At 44.5% G+C, this 20,598-nt stretch overlaps 1 protein-coding gene across 1 annotated transcript in view; it reads left to right on the top strand.

Annotated features, from left to right (window-relative positions):
- The window catches only part of LOC308302506 (matrix-remodeling-associated protein 5), a gene marked incomplete at both ends in the record, with an annotated part of 44,947 nt that extends 40,202 nt beyond the window's left edge, over positions 1-4,745 (top strand). The window contains 4 exons of the mRNA XM_080746762.1: positions 850-976; positions 1,834-1,914; positions 2,155-3,304; positions 4,192-4,745. Coding sequence (XP_080602888.1) covers positions 850-976; positions 1,834-1,914; positions 2,155-3,304; positions 4,192-4,745 — 1,912 coding nt within the window. The remainder of the gene's footprint in view (positions 1-849; positions 977-1,833; positions 1,915-2,154; positions 3,305-4,191) is intronic.
- Positions 4,746-20,598: the final 15,853 nt, after the last annotated feature.

Raw genomic sequence — 20,598 nt, 5'->3', positions numbered from 1 at the left:
TGTGTGTGTGTGTGTGTGTGTGTGTGTGTGTGTGTGTGTGTGTGTGTGTGCGTGCGTGTGTGTTTGTGTTAGGGCATTCACCAAATATTCGAATATTCGAATATCAAAGTCACTATTCACCGCTGTTCACCGAAGTCAAATGTTCTTTTTTTGTTGTTGAAAATAGCAGATCTACATGCTCACAACGCCTCGCAACGCAAAGCGGTGTGAGCATGTAGATCGGCTATTTTCACAATGTTCGCCTCTTGCTTACTTAATATTTGAGAGTTTGGCCAGTCCTGTCGAATATTCGACTATTCGAATACTTTGAGGTCGAATAATTCGAATACTAAAAATCACTATTTGTGAATGCCCTAGGCCTAGTTTTTGTGTGTGTGTGTGTGTGTGTGTGTGTGTGTGTGTGTGTGTGTGTGTGTGTGTGTGTGTGTGTGTGTGTGTGTGAGAGAGAGTTTCAGAAGTCTTCAACAGGGTCCCTAGGGTTCCCTAGAGTTCAGGTGGGGCACCAAAATCTTTGTCTGATAGGATTTTCTTTTTTTTACACTAACCACACGAACCCTACAGTAGCATCCCTATTCTGAAGAAAACTTTAGCCAAGAGATAGCAGTAAGTGGTTAAATGTCTGAAAAATACACATCATCGTGAATCCAACATACAGTGATGATAGTGCTGTCAAACGAGCCTCGCGGTGCAAGATAAATGCAAAACAAACAGTTTTGGACATACAAGGTTTTCACCCGACAACGACGATATGTAAATCTTTCGTCCTAAGATACAGTATTTCACTTTGAGAAACACCAAGCTAAGAGATCCTTGGACTGAAAAACATTCCCCTGGTCTCTCTCTCTCTAGCCCACAGAGACCAGTAACAGTGTTTCCTAATGGCACCCTGAGGATCTCACAGCTAACAGAGTTGGACGGTGGAAACTACCTCTGTGTCTTCCAAAGACCCAACGGAGAGGACATGGAGCTCTTCCAGGTACACTACAACCATGACCAGATCATCACTTTAATGTTTCTCCTTGGCACGAAACAACTCGCGGCAAAGATACCTTTATTCACTAATTATATAGGGCCTACATATATATATGGCGCTCGATGTGTATAGGCAAGCGCGTAAAATTTGCTGGCGGAATATTTCGCCTTTTCACGTTGTTTATTTGCGTCGCTAAAACGCTTGTGTGTAAATAGCTCTACATTCCGATAGCACTCATTGCTACATTCTGATAGTACTCATTGCTATAGTGTTTGTTCAGTAACAATCTCCATGTTTCTCCTGCTATTTATTAAACAGAAAATGCATTTTCAGGATACCAATTTTATCCAACTCGGTCAGGATACAGATTAAACAAGTGAAATTGGAAGTGATGACACAAAGAAATGAGCAGACCAGATTGGAACTGGAACACTAAATTAAGCTACTATAAATGGTTACTCACTTCTGCCTTTGTTTATACCCACTCAAGTACATTTACTTAAGTAGTGTACTAAGTACACCTTTTAACTATTTTTACTTTACTGGAGTATTCACATTTTCAGTACTTTTAATTCTACTCCACTACATCTCAGAAGCAAATATTGTACCTTTACTCTTGGAAATTATTTGAAAACTTTAGTTACTGGTTACTTTCTCGAATTTGGGCTATTATTACAAAAGTATGTAATAATTTTTTCCTGCCCATTGGTGTTGCCTTGGGCACAACATGCGAAAACGACTGTCACATGTAGGTTGTCCATAGGTGACTGTGGACAACCTATGGACTGTGAACTACAGTGATTTATTTGCTAATTTTTAATTTATTTGCTCATTCACTCCTACATTTGTTCTGACGTGAGGTGGAGGTGCTGATGACCCCTCCAAGGATCGAACACCTGAGAACCCCTCAGGCCACAGTCACCTATGGACAAAACTTCCAGGTACTCTATACATCAGCTCTATATACCTGGCCGTACAATGAATCGTTGATAGCTGATCTACAAGCTCTTGATGCAAAACGATGGCATGCATTGTGAGCACAAACATTTGGAATGGTTTCTACATTTCATCATAACATCATAGGTCATCTTGGTCATCTGTGCTTCAAGCTACCTGTCCTGTAATAATGATGAAGTTTTGATTAATTCATACACTTTCATATCTTCCCTTTCCCGGTGTAGGTGGACTGTGTGGCGACAGGACTCCCTGACCCAGAGGTTTCCTGGAGCCTCCCAGACGGAACCTTCATCAACAACGCGCTCCAGTCGGACGACAGTGGCCTTCGGAACCGCCGCTATGTCATCTTCGGCAACGGCACGTTGCTCCTCCAGCAGATGGGTAAAAAAGACGAGGGCGACTACACCTGCTATGCCAAGAACAAACTAGGCAAGGACGAGAGAAAAGTGAGTGTCAAAGTGGCACCTGAAGTGCCAAAGATCAGTTTGAAATCACAGTCGCTGGTGACGGCGAGGTTGGGAGAAGCTGTTAAGCTGAGCTGCCAGGCGTCGGGGGATCCCAGACCTCGCATCATGTGGATCTCGCCGGGAAACGAAGTCATATCAGCCCCGTCGGATCGATATCAGGTTTTGCACGACGGCATGTTGGTGGTCAAGAGGGTGACGCTCGCCGATCAAGGGAAGTACGCGTGCGTGGCGCGAAACCCCGCCGGCGATGCCGTAAAACATATGCAACTGGAGGTCGAGTCCCAGGAGCCACACATCGACGGAGTCCGAGGGGAGCGCGCCGCAAAGGTTCTGGCCGTCTCCTACCAGACGACGATGCTGGACTGCAGGGCAGAAGGGAAGCCGGAGCCGAGGGTCTCATGGACCACACCCTACGGTCTCTCACTCCCGACCCCTTACCTGGGCGGCCGCTTCCAAGTCCACCGGAACGGGAGCTTGGAGCTGAGAGGAGTGAGGAAAACGGATGCCGGAAGGTATGCTTGTCTCGCCAAGAACCGCCTGGGCGAAGCGTCTCTGTTGGTCGAGCTGGATGTGGCGTCGCTGGCGGAGAAGCCGAGCTTCGCCACGCCCAACATCGAAATCCTACCCATCAAGCAAGACGGCGGCGGGGAGCTGACGCTGGAGTGTCCCGCCCGCGGCACGCCGCGGCCAGACTTCCTGTGGATCCTGCCCAGCGGGAAAGCCTTGACCCCGGGCGTCAGGCTCCAGCGTTTCACCCACCACCCGGGAAACGGAACTCTGCGGATTTCCCAGCCGGTCGCGAGTGACAAGGGCGTGTACAGGTGCGTGGCGAAGAATGTGGCGGGACAAGCAGAGAAACAGTACGCCCTCGAAGCAGGAAGGAAGCCGGTGATCAGAGGAACTCCAGGTAACATAATTATTTGTTCACTTTCGCCCTCCCAAGACATCTTGTCCATCCAACAGTTTATCTGACAATCCAGACTAAAAAGCCTGCCCTATTGATAATGTCACATCAATTCCCGCAAGTGTTTCTTTTCATGTCAAAGGACCCTCAAATTCACCACCGTTTGGAGGTATTTTATTCCAGTGACCCCAATTAGAGAAGATTTATTCGTCGAGATGTTTCAGGATTTTTCATAAATAGCAGTTTTACAAGCTCATGACATGTACCATAGCATCGCGCACTTTTAACCCTTTCTTTTAAAGGTAGAGTAAGTGGTAGTTTTTGTTAAAATAAGTATATTCTTTCCCCACTAATCGTCTCCCTGTCTCCTCAGCTCATTAGTAAATAGAAAATGCATTTTCATGTCGGGATACCAATTGTATCCAATTAAAAGAGAGACCTCATACAGAACACGTAATAAACAAGTGAAAGTGGACCTGATGACACAAAGAAATGAGCAGACAAAATTGGAACTGGAACAAGATAACGAAATTAGCCAGTAGCTATGCCCCTCCAGAAAAAGCTTTTGTCCAATGCTAGCTTAGCAACCGGCAGGTTGCCAAGGCTGTTGCCAAGGCAAACCTTGGCAAGCAGGAAGTTATTCTAAGCTAGCATTGGACAACAGCTTTTTGGGAGGGGCATAGCTACTGGCTAATTCCACCCTGCAGTGTACACAGATTAGTTAAAATAATGTTTTATCATTACAAAATGTGTTCCAGATTGTAGTTTTCATGTTTCATGTTCATATGTTTGTTTAGTCTCTTTCATATAATTAATGTGGATAAAAGATGAGGCATTATTAACAAAATTGTTATCATCGTTTTCTCATGTCACATCCATTGTCCATCCAGGTGGGGTCAGGATTGCGTACGGCCAGAGCCTGAGCTTGCCCTGCTCCGCAGACGGCTGGCCGCGGGCCACCGTCACCTGGACGCTGCCCAACGGCCTCGTGGTGGACAAACCCCAATCCGTCGGCCGGGTCTCCTTCTTCGCCAACGGGACGCTCCAGCTCAGAGAGGTGGCCACGTTCGACCGGGGAACGTACACGTGCCGGGCCTCCAACGCGCTGGGCTCGTCCACGCTGGCCTACCCGGTTGTGGTCATGGTTTTCCCACCGCGCATCACCAGCGCGCCAGTCTCCGTCACTAGGGCGGACCGCGGGTCGCCGGTGACGATACGGTGCGTCGCCAGCGGCATGCCCAAACCGGACATCTCGTGGACTCTGCCGGGACGCACCACACTCGTGCCGCACAACCGTTTCTCGGCACAGGGCGGCGTCCACATGACGGAGGAAGGCAGTCTGGTCATACAGAATGCCGCGCTCACACACTCTGGGATTTACAAGTGCAACGCCAGGAATGCCCTCGGAACGGACTTCAAGGCCACATACCTGCAGGTGAACTGAAAATGACAGCAGGTGAAGTGGTTCTTCTAGAGTGTGGCAATTGTAGTCCTACAGCGGCCATGTTTAGGGGCAAACACAGGTGTTTCAATTGTTTAATTGGCATAGAACTAATGTTCTACGCCAATCAAACACCTGTGTTTGCCCCTAAACATGGCGGTCTGCGGTTTTCAATCTTTTTTCATATCAAGGTCTGCATTCGGTATTCGGCATTTCAGCCACAGACCACCATTTGATGTGATTTAACCACTCAGACCCATTGAATATTTTGTTATTGTTGGATACAATTTTGTCCACAATTCCATGCTGTAGGCCTATTGATGTGGCACCATAGGAGAGTTAATAGGCAATTGTTGATCAAAATAACAATTATTCTACATTCTCTAATTGTGCAGCTAGACCTCTTCTAAATGTAGTAATGCTGCTGTATAACAATAATTTAACTCTTGAGAGCATAAAATGAAACAAGGCATTATTTACAATTTAGGCAATTAGCAGATGCTCTTAATCCAGAGCGATTTATAAAGCAAGGACAGCACATGGTAATAAGTACATCAAATGCATAGCAATAGTCATCTAGGATTGTAAGTAAACATCAGTCTAATAGAACAATAACAAAAAAATCTATAATCTGTACATTGAAAGTATACACACTATAGGATGCCAGGTCACAATGACCTGGCAACAGTCTACATAACATGCTAGCAAAATAGCTAGCTACTGCTAGCCTTTGCATAATCCTACAAGGTCGTCAAGGCTAGGGCAAGTGCTACAGTAAGTGATACTGGCTACGGTGGAGTCTTCAGATTACGGTGGAAGATTGGGAGTGTATATGCCTCTTGCCATATACACTCCCTGTGCCATTTTAAGTATGTTACGGTTTCGGTTTCCATATCCGATACAGCTCAGTTGATCAGGAGGAATTGTCTTGTGTTACGTGTAGCCAACTATTCCACAATCTCCGATGATACAGAGTCTGGAACTACATCTCCTGAAGGCTCAAAGTAGAGAACGGGAAGCTGTATCCGTTCGCCATTTCCGTTTGCGAAAATATATTTTAAAATATCTTTATTTTCTATTCTTGAATTTCCATTTCTGCGAAACTATTTGGTTCTGGAAAGTTAATAGAGAGGCGTGCATAGCTGAGTTGCATGGCTGATGCTGGCCTTTCATTTAGGGCTGAGTGTGGCGGTGTGTTAAACAGTCTCAGCTCGAGACCAAAAGGAGAAATTTCCCGGGGAGACTCTCCCCAGGACTCAAACTTCACAACAAAATACATTATGAATCATCGGTTTGGTCATTTAAATCAAGCATTTCAAATGTTGTATTTAATTGTTGTATTAATGCTCTAATGCTTTATAGCAGATAGGCCTATACAAGCTGTGAGCTTGCATATCCGCTATGTTTGAATAGCCAACGTGTAGAAGGATAAAGTGGTTCAAATGATAGTGATGCTGTATTAACACGTTTTGCTGGGGACCCCCTGCAACACTGCTTTACAACTAGTCTAAGATTGATGAGAAGGCATTTTCAGTAATGTCAGGTGGTGTCATAACCAGTGGTGTCAGAAACTGAACCTGAATATTGTGTTCCAGTTACTTTTCAGGATTCAATGCCAAAGTAGCAAAAGTAGTAGATCTACAAGCCCGAAAGGTATCGCTTTGTACTGCATTTCAAGCTTGTGGATCTGCTGTTTTCGATACTTTTGTTTTGTGTGATGCTGTAATATGATTATATTGTATTAAAGCTGCACTATGTGACTTTCCTCTTCTACCCATGCTGGCTTGAACTGGGTTTCCTGCATAAGGGTGTGGTCACACTGGAGGTTAATTCTACCTATGAGGGTGGATTTTGCCAATGCTTTTCATTGCGAATGGATGGTGTATTTTTTGCAAATTCCCATTGAAAAGCAATGGCAGAATCCACTCTCATACAGTAGGTAGAATCAAACTTCTGTGTGACCCCGCCCTTAGAGTTGACATTTTTACCATTGAGCCTATATCTGCTTGCTCAGGGGATAAATGTAATCTTGACCAATCAGGTCAAAATTTGCAGCGGATCTTGTGTCTATAGGTGAGACCTTGCTTTGACACACTCTAAATGTCTCAATAGAAGAGCAGGGAGACAAAAAACAACCCCAATTGTATAAGTTATGTTGTATTAACATATTCTACCATACAGATTGGATTTTGTTCACAAAAAAATGTTACATAGTGCCGCATTAATGTTGGAATAGGATTTGATTCAGAATCCAGCCCAGTCACGCCTAGATATTGTGTAGAGCTTAGGTAAGCCTAACCGTACTGTAACCTGAAAAAGGAGGACATCTATTGGAATGTGTTAACTTTGTGTTGTTGTTGTTACTTAGATGGTGAAGAATTTGGATCAAACTATTGCAAATGCAGGAGTGATGGAGATGAATAACAGGACCCAACATTTTACGGATAGAGTCTACTTTAACCACATGTACCCTATAGCATCCCTATTCTGGACATGTCAAAGTTGAACATTCTGACAAAAACCTACAAGCTCACAGAAGTTGTAGATCGTTGATTTCGGTGTAGATGGAAAACAGGAGGGAGCTTATCCACGATTTTCCTACGCCCCATAGTGCATTGCGCAGACGTTTGCACCGATCTTCCGCCACCGATTTACAAGCTCACAACGGGTTGCATCTGCGACGCAACGTGAGCTTGTATGTCTGCTGTTAAACCCGGAAGTTTGGTCCTGATAGTCTCCAGTAAACCCCCGGGGAAAATTGTGAATAGATGTCAACAGAATATTATCGTCTCTGTCAGGTGGAAACCTCATATGTTCAAAACGGTTACTTTTCAGGATTCAAATTCAAAAGTAGCCAAAGTAGCAGATCGACAAGCTTGAAACGTGTCGCTTCACGTTTCATGCTTGTGGATCTGCTACTTTTGATACTTTTGTGTGATGCTGTAGTGTGATCAAGTGGGGCATCATTTAGGGAAAAGTTAGAATCATAGAGATAAGAGCGACAGCAACAATATAATGTATATTATTAAATAACTGTATGTTGTAGTTATGGTAAAGTAGTACCTTCACAAAGGCTAAAGGTTGGGACTAAATTGTGCCTCATAATGGGTGGATGGTATATTACTTGTGGTTCCTTACAATTTGCTACGTTTATATGCCCCATATGCCTGATATGAGGCTGGCCTTGAGCAGGCTGAGGTTTTGTCAAGAAAATAATATTTATGCTGTCTTCTGTCATGTCCTTTTTCTATTAAATACATAACAAAACATGTGTGTGTGTGTGTGTGTGTGTGTGTGTGTGTGTGTGTGTGTGTGTGTGTGTGTGTGTGTGTGTGTGTGTGTGTGTGTGTACGCTGTATGTGTGCATGTTTGTGATTGTGCGAGTACAGTAAAATCCTAGAAATGAAACCCATATTAAGGACCCATTAACAGAATCGTGGAGATTTTTGGGGCGGCTAAGACTAAAAATATTTTTAGTCAACAAATAAAAAAGTCGACTAAAATGAGGGACTAGTAGAGAAGAGATCCAGTTGAACTAAACGACAAGTAATTTTTGTTTGGTTGTGCTCGGGTGTTGCGCTCTGAATAAAGCAGATCTACAAGCTCACAAGTTGTGAACTTGTAGATCGGCTATTCCGCATGCAACCAAGAGTTGGAAATAGCCGATTTTGTAAAATCACGCATTAGGCCTACAACGCCACCAAAAATAAATGTTTGGTGACAAAATGTACTAAAATCATATAATATTTATTTGACTAGAACTAGACTAAAAGAATAACATTTCAGATGACCAAAAATGTGACAAAAAATAAATCACATTTTATTCAAAAGACTATGACAAAAAACAAAATCTAAATTTGCTGTCAAAATTAACACGGCTTAGGATTTTGTTGCGTAAACACGCATTTGTTTGCCTATGTTTGAGTGTTAATCTGTGTGAATGCTCCACCGAGACCTTGGCCTTCGCACAGAGCAGGCTTTTGACTCGGAGAGGAAGAAGGGAGCTTTGTCAGGCACAAACATTGGGACTGTTCAATGCACGCACGGCCAAAGAGCGCGTGGATTGTTCTGTGTGCGCGAGAGAGAATCTGTGGGTGTGAGACTTGAGCCAGGTCTATACTTAGTCGTACGACGGTGACTCAAACGGTGGAAATCCTCGATCTACAAGGTCAACGAAGTGTCACAACGCGATGCGGCGTGACCTTGTAGATCGGGCCTTTTTAGGCGTGTGACACCGTTGTACGGTGGAGCTGTAGAGGGAGCAAGTCACACACACACACACACACACACACACACACACACACACACACACACACACACTGTGTGTGTGTGTGTTAGGATTGTTCCACAGAGAGCTAAAGGGGGTGGAATGACAGCCACACACACATTCCCTCAGCATCTCTTCTCACAACAACAACATAGGCCTAACCACAGGGTGAGTGACACGCATTTCATTTCACAATTGTTTTCATATTTATGCCTAGGTACAGTATTAGCCGGCATGAACACCTTTTGTCAAATGTAAACCTAAGATATTTAGGGCAGAAAAATGTAAGTACAAATTGAAGTACAGTATTTTCTGGACTATAAGGCGCACCTGACTATAAGGCGCACTGTCAATGGTCTATTTTCAAACTGTTTTCATATATAAGGCGCACCTGACTATAAGGCTCACATAATAGACGCTACCGTTACGTTATGCATCCAACAGATGGAGCTGTGCTAAAGGGAATGTCAATGTCAATGAATGATCCATATATAAGGCGCACTGGACTATAAAGCGCACTGTAGTTTTTTGAGAAAATTAAAGGCTTTTAAGTGCGCCTTATAGTCCGGAAAATACGGTAGGCTACTTTTAAGACCTTTTTAATGCCTCTAAAGGAAAATAAACAATACCATTGATGTGGCAAAATAAATCGATAAACTATGTCTATGAAAGCTACCGATGGGGATCCAAAATTTGTAGTATCGATACCCTTATCTATACTGCTTATCAATCTGGGTCCTTCAACACAAACATAACAAACAATACCAAATATTTGGTGGAAAACGAGAAAATAAATTCTTAGCAGAACTGTACTGTTTTACTTCAATGAATGAACACAGTCAGTCATTCCTAAATTAGGAAGGGCTCGGATGCCTAAACTAAGAAGGGCTCATAAGTGCAATTTCACTTACTTACACACACAATCATGTGTACTTGTGTACACTCGCGATGTGATTGCCTTATGAGCTTCTAATGACACATTTTGCTACCTTTGAAAGATGTATGAAATAAAATAGTGTGTACAATTAACATAGGGACAGAAATGGCCTGCCAGCAATCGTATCTAAAATAATTTGTAAACAATTTACAATATGGTACTGACAGTCCCACATAGGCTGTAATGTCCAAATAGACAATCTAATTAAGCACAAATTATACCTTTATTCATGTTGAAAGTGAATCATAAGCACTTCGATTATGCTATGCCTTCTAGTGGCATAGAAAACACAGTGGCCAGAGTCCGAGACGAAATAGCAAGACATGCCATCTCCAGTTTACTTCCCATATCTGTGTGAAGTGGGCGGAGACCAGAAGCAGGCTGGAGTCTATTCATTCCAATGGGAAGAATGAACACAGCTTCGGAACCATTCTTTCTTTACTGAACTAAATATTGGAAACGATTGTCACAAACCACATATTATCCCTAAACTTTTCATACTAAAATGGCTTTTTTTTTCAGAGAGTCAAATCAGGAGAAAATATACTTTATTATTGACCTTTCTCTGTCCCGGCAACATCTTGCGGGATCCAGCACCCGTATGCATATAGTCGGGGATCCACATGCCCAAAAGCTCAAGGAATAGGGTTGAACCTGTGATGTTCTGCCGCACTTTTTATTTCTGGTTTATCTATTAGTAATTTAGTTTGGTCATTAAGGTCCACAGAATGAGAGGCCTGCTCTGCCGGAAACATCACGAAAAAAGGTTATGGCCATTTGTATATTCACTGTCCCATTGACACTACACAGGAAAGGAAATATATATATATATAAAAAGAAAAATGCTGCCCTAAGTAGCATGTGAGGGTTCAAACTGACTTTTTAAAACTTGCTCTGAAGAAGGCTTCACGCCGAAACGTGTCAGCGTTCAGAATAAAATGGAACTTAACATCTGAGCCCGTCTTGTATGTTCATTCTGGTGTGCTGCTTTTTCCACTCATGTGGATCCTTGAACTCGGTTCAAACTGGAGGGTTTTCATGATTCTGAAGGAATGTTTTTTGTGCAAAACAAATGCTTGCAATGGATTCAGAATCATATTTTTATAATATATTTCCTTTCCTGTGTGGAGTCAATGGGACAGTGAATATACAAATGGCCATAACTTTTTTTTGCGATGTTTCCGGCAGAGCAGGCCTCTCATTCTGTGGACCTAATGACCAAACTAAATTACTAATAGATAAACCAGAAATAAAAAGTGCGGCAGAACATCACAGGTTCAACCCTATTCCTTGAGCTTTTGGGCATGTGGATCCCCGACTATATGCATACGGGTGCTGGATCCCGCAAGATGTTGCCGGGACAGAGAAAGGTCAATAATAAAGTATATTTTCTCCTGATTTGACTCTCTGAAAAAAAGCCATTTTAGTATGAAAAGTTTAGGGATAATATGTGGTTTGTGACAATCGTTTCCAATATTTAGTTCAGTAAAGAAAGAATGGTTCCGAAGCTGTGTTCATTCTTCCCATTGGAATGAATAGACTCCAGCCAAAAAAATATTTTTTTTTAATAGCAGATCTGCAAGCTCACAATGCGACACTTTAGTGAACGTCCTGGGTTCAATTCCCACCGGGGGATGCTGTGAGCGTGTTCTCTCCTCCGCGTCATCAGCGCCCACACCCTAGGTGGGGTTGGCAAAAGACCTTCCTGTGTGGAGTTTGCATATTCTCCCTGTGTCTCTATATAGTAAGGGGATTTTATAAGTAAATAATATTTGACCAATCTGCGAAGTAAATCGTTACCAAGAAATTTCTTCACCAATGTGTTTCTAAAGGTGTGTAATAATATGTACTAAAAGGTTGAAATTCAACTCCCGGGGAAACCTCATAAAAAACTGATTTGTGTTTGTGTCCCATTAATTTACTATACAGGAAATATAATACAAAAAATAAATCTGCTTTAAGTAGCATGTGAGGGGTCAAACTAGGGGTTTTTCATGATGCTGAAGCATTTGCAAGCATTTGTTTCGCACGAAAAACATTCCTTGGGCTAAAATCGGACCCACAAAACGATGGTTTAGTGATGGATCATCACTTTTCACCGTTTGTGGGGGCCATTTGTAGCCCATGGAATGTTTTTCGTGCAAAACAAATGCTTGCAATGGATTCAACATCAAGAAAAACCCCTAGTTTGACCCCTCACATGCTACTTAAAGCAGATTTATTTTTTGTATTTTTTTCCTGTATAGTGAATTAATGGGACACAAACACAAATCAGTTTTTTTTTATGAAGTTTCCCCCGGGAGTTGAATTTCAACTGTAGAATGACCAAACAGTGTGTACAATCAAACTCAGTTTATTATAGCCAACTGGTACAGCTCTCAGTAACGTACTGGTATAGTTCACTCTAGCATAACATTGGATCAACATACAGGAACCGGCTTGCACATGCGCAGTAACCAATAACAAGTACGGTGGCTGCCGAGGCACCAACACTACTAAGTGAGCATTATATGAATGCTCTACATCCCCCTTCTTTAGCTCACAGTACCAACAACAATAACTAAAGTGTTCAACATGAGCAATAACACTTCAAAGCTTAAGTGCATGAAAAAATAAACATCATAGCAAAACGTCAACATCAAATGTATAAGACATTAACAAATGTATAACACTGTAATAGCAAAACGTATCAGTCAGTAGCTTTTTTTTTTTTTTTTTTTATAACAATTTCCCAAAGACAGTATTTGTGCAAAGTTCAGTACTGAATGGTAAGTGGTCCATAGAGCCTACTCACAGTCCAATACTCAGTCTTTGTATTTGGGGTTTGGTCTGACTGTGCGACCAAACCGTGTGGTGTAAGGGCTCTTACCAGCATTCGCGGGCGGTGAAGCTACAGGTACCTGGACTGGGGGTGGGTCAATGTCCATGTGTTCCCGTTGTCCCTCTCCGTAGAGAGGTGTGTCACCGACGGCTGGGTTGAAAGGCTGCAGGTCGGCGCTGTCAGGCTGATCTGGAGGACGCTCGGCAACAGGCAAGAGGTGTCTGCGATTTCTCCTGTAGTCTCTACCTCCAGACTGGATGATGTAGGACCGCGGCTCCTCGCAGATCTTTCCCACGGTGCCCATGCGATCGTAGCCCCGGGGGGTCTGCATCCTGACGACGTCACCCTCCTGCAGTGGCCGTAGAGGACAGCTGGACTTGTCGTAGCTCAGCTTCTGGGCGAGCCTCTTCTTCTGGAGCTGTGCTGTGACTTGTTGGGTGTTGAGAGGGGCTGGCTGCAGTAGCTGTCTGCAGACAGGGAGAGTAGTGCGGGTCTGCCTTGACATTAGCCTCTGTGCAGGTGAGCCAAGATGTGCGTCGCGAGGGATATTCCTCAGGTTCAAGAGGTTGAGGAACACATCCGTGCCGTCCCTCTTTGACTTCTCCATCAGTTGCTTGGCACTCTGCACTGCTCTTTCGGCCAAACCGTTGGACTGTGGGAATTCAGGGCTGCTGGTTATGTGCCTGAAGTCCCACTGTGCAGCAAAATCTCTGAACTTCTGGCTGGTGTACTGTCTGGCATTGTCCGAGATGAGAAGATGAGGGGAGCCATGAACAGAGAAGTGTCTTTTCAGCTTCGTGATGACTGTCGCTGACGTGATGTCCTTGAGAAAGTCAATCTCATACCAGCCAGAGTACGAGTCTACAAGCACGTGAAAGTACTTGCCATCCCATTCGAAGATGTCGGTCGCCACTGTAGACCATGGCAGGTCAGGAACAGGATGTGACTGCAGTGGTTCCTTCTGCTGATGGTGCTTCTGGCTGTTGCAAACAGAGCACGAGAGCACCGCCTTGTCAATGTCTCTGCTCATGGTGGGCCAGAACACTATGTCTCGGGCTCTGCGTTTAGTGGACTCCGCCCCTGGATGTCCTCTGTGCATAATGTCTGTGTACACTTTCTGCAGTGACTGGGGAATGACGAGTTTGTGACCTTTCATGACGACCCCCTCCTCGATGGTGAGCTCGTCTCTGAATGGGAAGAAGGGACTGATGGACGGTGGAGCACGGTGTTGTTTGACAGGCCATCCATGTCTGATGACGGAAGAGAGGGTCTGTAGTAGGTCATCCTCCGCCGTGTGACTTTTTAGTTCCTCCAAGCGGCTGGATGAGATTCGGCCAACTGACATCACCTCAAAGTCGTTCAGCTCGTTCACATGTTGAAGCGTAGATGACCTGGGGGCGCGTGACAGGGTGTCGGCCAGGTACATCTGTTTCCCTTTTTTGTAGATCAGGTCGATGTTATATTTCTGGAGCTGCAGCATCATGCGTTGGAGTCGTGCAGGCGCTGTGTAGATTGGCTTTCTGATGATCGTGACAAGAGGCTGGTGGTCGGTTTCTACGGTGACTGGCTTGCCGTAAATGTAGTCATTGAATCGCGAGCATGCGAACACGACCGCCAGGAGTTCTTTCTCGATCTGAGCGTAGCGTGTCTCTGGCTGAGTCATTGTTCGTGATGCATAGGCAATTGGTCTGCCACCTTGTAAGCAAGCTGCTCCCAGTCCGTGCTGCGAAGCGTCACATGTGAGCGTGACCGGTTGGTGGACATCGTAGTAAGACAGGACAGGCGGACTGGAGATGCACCTCTTCAGTGTGTCATAGGCGTCCTGATGTTGCTTCAGCCAGCACCACACAGTGTCTTTGCGGGTCAGCTGATTTAGAGGGGCAGACAGCTCACTTAAGTTTGGCACAAACTTTCCCAGGTAGTTAATCATGCCTAGAAATCGCTGTAGAGCTGTGACATCTTCAGGAACAGGCATTTCTGTGATCGCTGTGGTCTTGTCAGGGTCCGCTTTCAGGCCCTCACTGGTGAACACATGACCAACATAAGTGACCTCTGTCAGCCGAAACTTGCATTTGAGGGGGTTGAGCCTCAGGTTGACTTTGCGTGCACGGTCAAGCACTCTTTTTAGGTTCGCGTCGTGTTCTGCCTCAGTGCGGCCTCCGACGATGATGTCGTCTACGATGATGGCACAGGGATAGCCTGCGAAAATCTGTTCCATTGTGCGCTGGAATACTTCGCTGGCTGAATTTATTCCGAACGGCATTCTGAGGAACCTGTAGCGTCCAAAAGGTGTGCTAAATGTGGTTAGCAGGGAGGATTTATTGTCCAGGGAGATCTGCCAGAAAGAGCTTTTGGCGTCTAGGACTGAGAACAGTGTTGCGTTTGCCATCTGTGATGCCACCTCCTCAACCGTGCGCATCGGATGATGGGGGCGCTTTAGAGCTGTGTTTAGGTCTCTGGGGTCAATGCAGATCCTTATGTCCTCTGTCCGCTTCTTGTTTGTAGCTACCATGGATGACACCCATTCTGTTGGCTCAGATACGGGGGTGATGACGCTTAAGTCCACCATCCGCTCGAGTTCCGCCTTCACTCTGTCCTGCATGGCCACAGGGACACGGCGTGCCGGGCGGACGACAGGGTGCACCTCAGGGTCCAGTTTCATGGAGTATGTCATTGGTAGCTTGCCAAGTTCGTCCTTGAACAGATCTGCATACTCTGTGAATATCTCGTGTGGCAGGTTGGCATCTGTGTTCACACTAAGTTGGTGAACATCCTTGCTCAGTGTCACCAGCTTCATGTGTATGCTTGCTTGTAGGCCTAGTAGTGGTTGGACGTTTCTCTCCACAATATGGAACTGTAGAGCATGCTGTTGGCCTGCTAGTTCACATTGCAAAACGACTGAGCCCAGGGTGTTGATCAGATTTCCCCCGTAGGCGACAAGGTTGGTGATCACTGAACGGTCAATCAGTTCACCGTTCTCCACATGTTTGAAAGCGTCATAGGATAAAACATTACATTGTCCTCCTGTATCCACTTTCATCTCAACAGGCTTGTCATTGATGCGTACAGTGGCGAACGCTACATTTCTGTCTTGTACATTAGAGTCAATTCACCATTTGTCAGCCTTCTGATTGGTCCCTGAGACTCCCTGACTGGCCAACCAGAAAAAAACATTCACTTTTTGCTATCGGGGGTGGAGTTTGTGCAGTGGAGAATGTTGCTTCAGCCTTTCAAAAACTGTCCGCAGTGCGCGACACGGAGATCGGCCGGTACGGTGATAGCGACGGCAAGCGTCAAGCGATCTCGCTCATCATAACGAATAAGCTTCAACAAACTAGTTCATATGGACCTTATCAATGGTCTAAGAGTCACGATTGGGTACATATAATTTAAATGGGCAGAATTACGAAAAGCCAGCCTATTATGTGAGGAGAAACATTCTCTCTGTCCTCTTCCTAGTACCCAAGATGCAATGCGCTTCTCTTTCTCTCTCTGATCCAGAGGATTAAACTAATTAAAACATTTATTTTTCGGGGGGAAACTACTGTTTTGCTATGTAATTACTGTACCTTTTTCTTCCCTTTTTATTAATATCACGTAGATGTGTTTTTTTTGGTACTTTATATAGCTGTAATGAGGCTATGAAGAAAAAAAAAATCGCATCCACTACCACTATAAAAGAATCTGCAAAGAGGATTCTGTCCCACTGGGATTAAACTAATTAAAACATTTATTTTCGGGTAAACCCCCTGTTTTGCAATGTAACTACTGTACCTTTGTCTTCCCTTTTTATTAATATCACCTAGATGTTTTTCCTTTGGTACTTTATATAGCTGTAATGAGGCTATGAAAACATAAAAAAATTCCATTCACTGCCACTATAAAAACAATCTGCCCAGGGTCATATGTCCCAGCATAGTAACAGGGCAGAATGGGGCGGGATTTGCAAAGTGGTGGATTGTGTCCACGACCACTGGTGATATGCCATCAATACAGAATGAATCATCGTCATTAGCGTTACCTGTGGCCTGGTCCAATTCAAGTTGATGGACAGATTCCCTGGAGCTCTGTGTCCTGGAGTACCTCTGCGTTGACCTGCAGCACTGCTTGTAGTGGTTCCATTTTTTGCACGCATGGCACTGTTGACCAAAAGCCGGACAACTTTCCTTCTTGGCTTCATGGCTGCCACCACAATTATTACAGTTTACAATGGGTTGTGCATTTCTCCCCGCCTGGGGTCTCTGCCGTGGTTCAAATCTCTGCTTCCTTCCACATTTATACTGCAGGCTGTCAACACTAGTGGGAGCATGTGGCGATGACAATGTCCTTGTGTGGTGCTCAGTCTGCTCGTATATGTGACACATGGAGATGGCTTTGGCTAGGGTCAGGTCGCCGTCACGTAGCAACATTTTTCTCATATTATCATCATTTATGCCACATACCAGTCTATCCTTGATTAGCCCATCCTGCAGTGCTCCAAATTCGCAAGTCTTTGCTTTAATCCTGAGGTCTGTGACATATGATTCAATTGTCTCACCTTGGGTCTGGTTCCTTGTATTGAATTTGTGCCTCTCCATGGTAAGGTTCAGTCGGGGACTGCAAATCTCACGAAATTTCCTCTTTAGACATACGGGGTCTTCCTTTGACTCAGCCGGAGTGATGACTTGACCCGGTGCGTTGTCAACGTCGGGTCCCCTCACTTCGGGCGCGTAGACGAACGACCTCTCCCTTTCAATGGCCTCCGATCCTGCTAGATTGAGGAGAATGTAGGCTCGTGTGCGGGCCGCCTTGTCATGGTGGGCCGCCGCGATGAAAATGTCGTATTCTTGTTCAAACACTCGCCAGTTCTCTGCGATGTTGTCATCAAATACGAGAGGGTCCGGTCTGCGGAATCCGTCCGCCATGGTTTGCAGCGCGCGTTGGATTAGCCGCTAGCAACGTCGTTAGCACCAAGCTGTTGTCCTCACTCGGCCGGCAATGTAGTTGCGTGCTCCGCGACAGACAGCACGTTTCAAAGTGTCCGTGTTTACTTCCGACACCATGTAGAATGACCAAACAGTGTGTACAATCAAACTCAGTTTATTATAGCCAACTGGTACAGCTCTCAGTAACGTACTGGTATAGTTCACTCTAGCATAACATTGGATCAACATACAGGAACCGGCTTGCACATGCGCAGTAACCAATAACAAGTACGGTGGCTGCCGAGGCACCAACACTACTAAGTGAGCATTATATGAATGCTCTACACCTTTTAGTACATATTATTACACACCTCTAGAAACACATTGGTGAAGAAATTCCTTGGTAACGATTTACTTCGCAGATTTTCTTATGTTCCCCTTTACTAGGTACCCTCACAAAAACATTCAGTGATCCTGGTCAATGCCTCCCCCTGGCCAGCCAGGGCGCCTGATGAAGGGGAAAGGAATGGAATAAAGTGTTTTTTCCACATGTTACGTCCAACCTGAGAAGCTCCCCCCTGTCAAGTGATAAGAAGCGGCTTGCTCACTCTTTAGTCCTCATGCACTGAAAGAATTGTGCTGGGTTCGGGGCGCTCCGCCCTAGGTTGGCAGAGGGAGCGCAGTGCCCAGGATTACAGTTTAGGAAATTAGGATTTTTTTTTTTTTTTTATGTTACCACACCCACTGTTAACTCCGCGATTTGGAAATGCACCATACATTCTGGCATAACGAAAAAAGAATGGCGAGTATCCGGTTAAAGCGGAAGTGAAGCCTCCTCCCCACTTCCGTTTTGTTTTTAACATCTCGCACATTTATCCTAATATAAATACAAATCATAAAGCATTTTTAGCTTGCTGCTAAGTAAAATTATATTTTAAAATATATTTTCATGAACGGAAATGCCAGTTTCCATTACTCGCAGTTCAGGAGAGGAGGTGTAGTTCCAGACTCTATATTCTAATTCACCATATTCCTGGCCCTCTCCAGGGAGACTGCCATTGCCTTTTATAGAGGGCGCTAGAGAGTTTTTCTCTGTGTGCTGCTTCAAAAACATCTTTCCACTTCCTCCCAAGTCAAAGAAAGTATCAGCAAGAAGGGACACCGACGTGTTTTTGGCGTCCACTGCGCCACTCTCGGTGGCAAAACTACCACCGGAAGTTTGGTGAATAACATTGCGTCTATGAGCTTCGGCTGGGACAGCTCATGAACAAAAAATAATTCTGAACGATAGAGACCTTTATAAAACACTCAGCTCAGGAATATAAAAGACAACATGTCACACATTGTTTTGTGCTGTGTTGCTTTTCGGTGAGTACACTGTATAACATTATAGAGGCATCTAAAGAGCACAATTTACGTTTCTGAGCTAGATAGTATCGCGAGACTCTCCACCATTCCCTGTCTGGAATCCAAATCTCGCGATAGCTCCGAGACAGAAACGGCCGCCGCCGCTGTTTAGCTGCCTCAATAACATTATGTACTGTGCACATCGAAAAGCAAGTGATTGTAAAAATACCTGTGATATGTCTTCTTTTATATTCCTGGAGCGATTATACAACAAAGGTCTCAATCGTTTAGAATTATTTTTTGTTCATGAGCTGTCCCAGCTGAAGCTCATAGACGCAATGTTATTCATCGAGCTTCCGTTGCAACTTCCGCCACCCAAAGTGTCATGGCGACGATGGCGTATTGCCCCATGGTAACTGATCACGCCCATGCGTCCCTTCCTGCCTAACCTTCCTTGTCCCAAGTAAGGAAGTGACAGGGATTTTGTCTGTTGCCAGATTCTGCCAAAGAAACAGGTGGCCAGGTCTATGAAAAATAAGCCCAATAGAAGCAACTAGGCTCAGTTTTACCATTTACATTTAGGCTACATTTACATTTGAAAATAGCAGATCAGCAAGCTCACAATGTGACACATTGTGACACATTTTGAATATTTTTGAAACATAACAACAAATCTGTGTGGAGGTCCCTGGCACCACATATTTTCAGATGGGGGGGTCTACGACTGTGGACAAATATGTTAATCTGGGGTCCTTGATATGAAAAGATTTGGGAACCACTGGATTAAAAAAATATTAGAAAGTAAGCCCAATAAGCAACTACACTATTGTTTATTAAAGATACAAATTGCTTATTAGAAGCACACATGGCAACACAGGTTCATTTAGAGCCCAGAACGCCCCATACTGACATTTTAATGCCTGTTTCAGGATATGAACAGGAAGCCGGGGTCGGGGCCAGGAATAAGGTGAATAGCATTAGGAGATTGTGGAATAGTTGTCTGGCTACGCAAGACTAGGTGGGTGGTGACCCAGCTGAAGTTAGCCACACCCACAGCTGCAGTTGAATGGTAAAAAGGGAGGGGATGGATATTATGATGTCATATCGGTATAATTCAACTGGGCCTTTTGACTTTCTGAGTCTTTCAGCTTTCAGGAAGTAACCAAAAATACCCAGGGAAGACATATTTGCATATTATAACCACACCTGGGGGTCTATTAGAGTAATGTAAACTCCATTGACACATACAAAACAGAAAAAAGTACAAAACTATGGCACCACCTCTTTAAATGCAGTGGTTTTCAAAGTGGCGTATGGGGGCCTTGAGGGGGTTCAGGGGGTTCCCAGCTAAATGAAATATTTAAACATACATACTGTACATACATTCATACATAGGCCTACATACATTCATACATAGGCCTACACATACATTCATACAAACACACAAACCTACCTACCTACCTACCTACCTACCTACCAACCTACCATACATACATACATATTACATACACACACACACACACACACACACACACACACACACACACACACACACACACACACACACACACACACACACA

Source organism: Nannobrachium achirus (genome assembly GCF_963921795.1).
Source record: "Nannobrachium achirus genome assembly, chromosome: 17".
In the NCBI taxonomy this organism is placed as follows: Eukaryota; Metazoa; Chordata; class Actinopteri; order Myctophiformes; family Myctophidae; genus Nannobrachium; species Nannobrachium achirus.
Note: the sequence above shows the minus strand (reverse complement) of the source record. Positions and strands in the feature narration are given on the sequence as shown.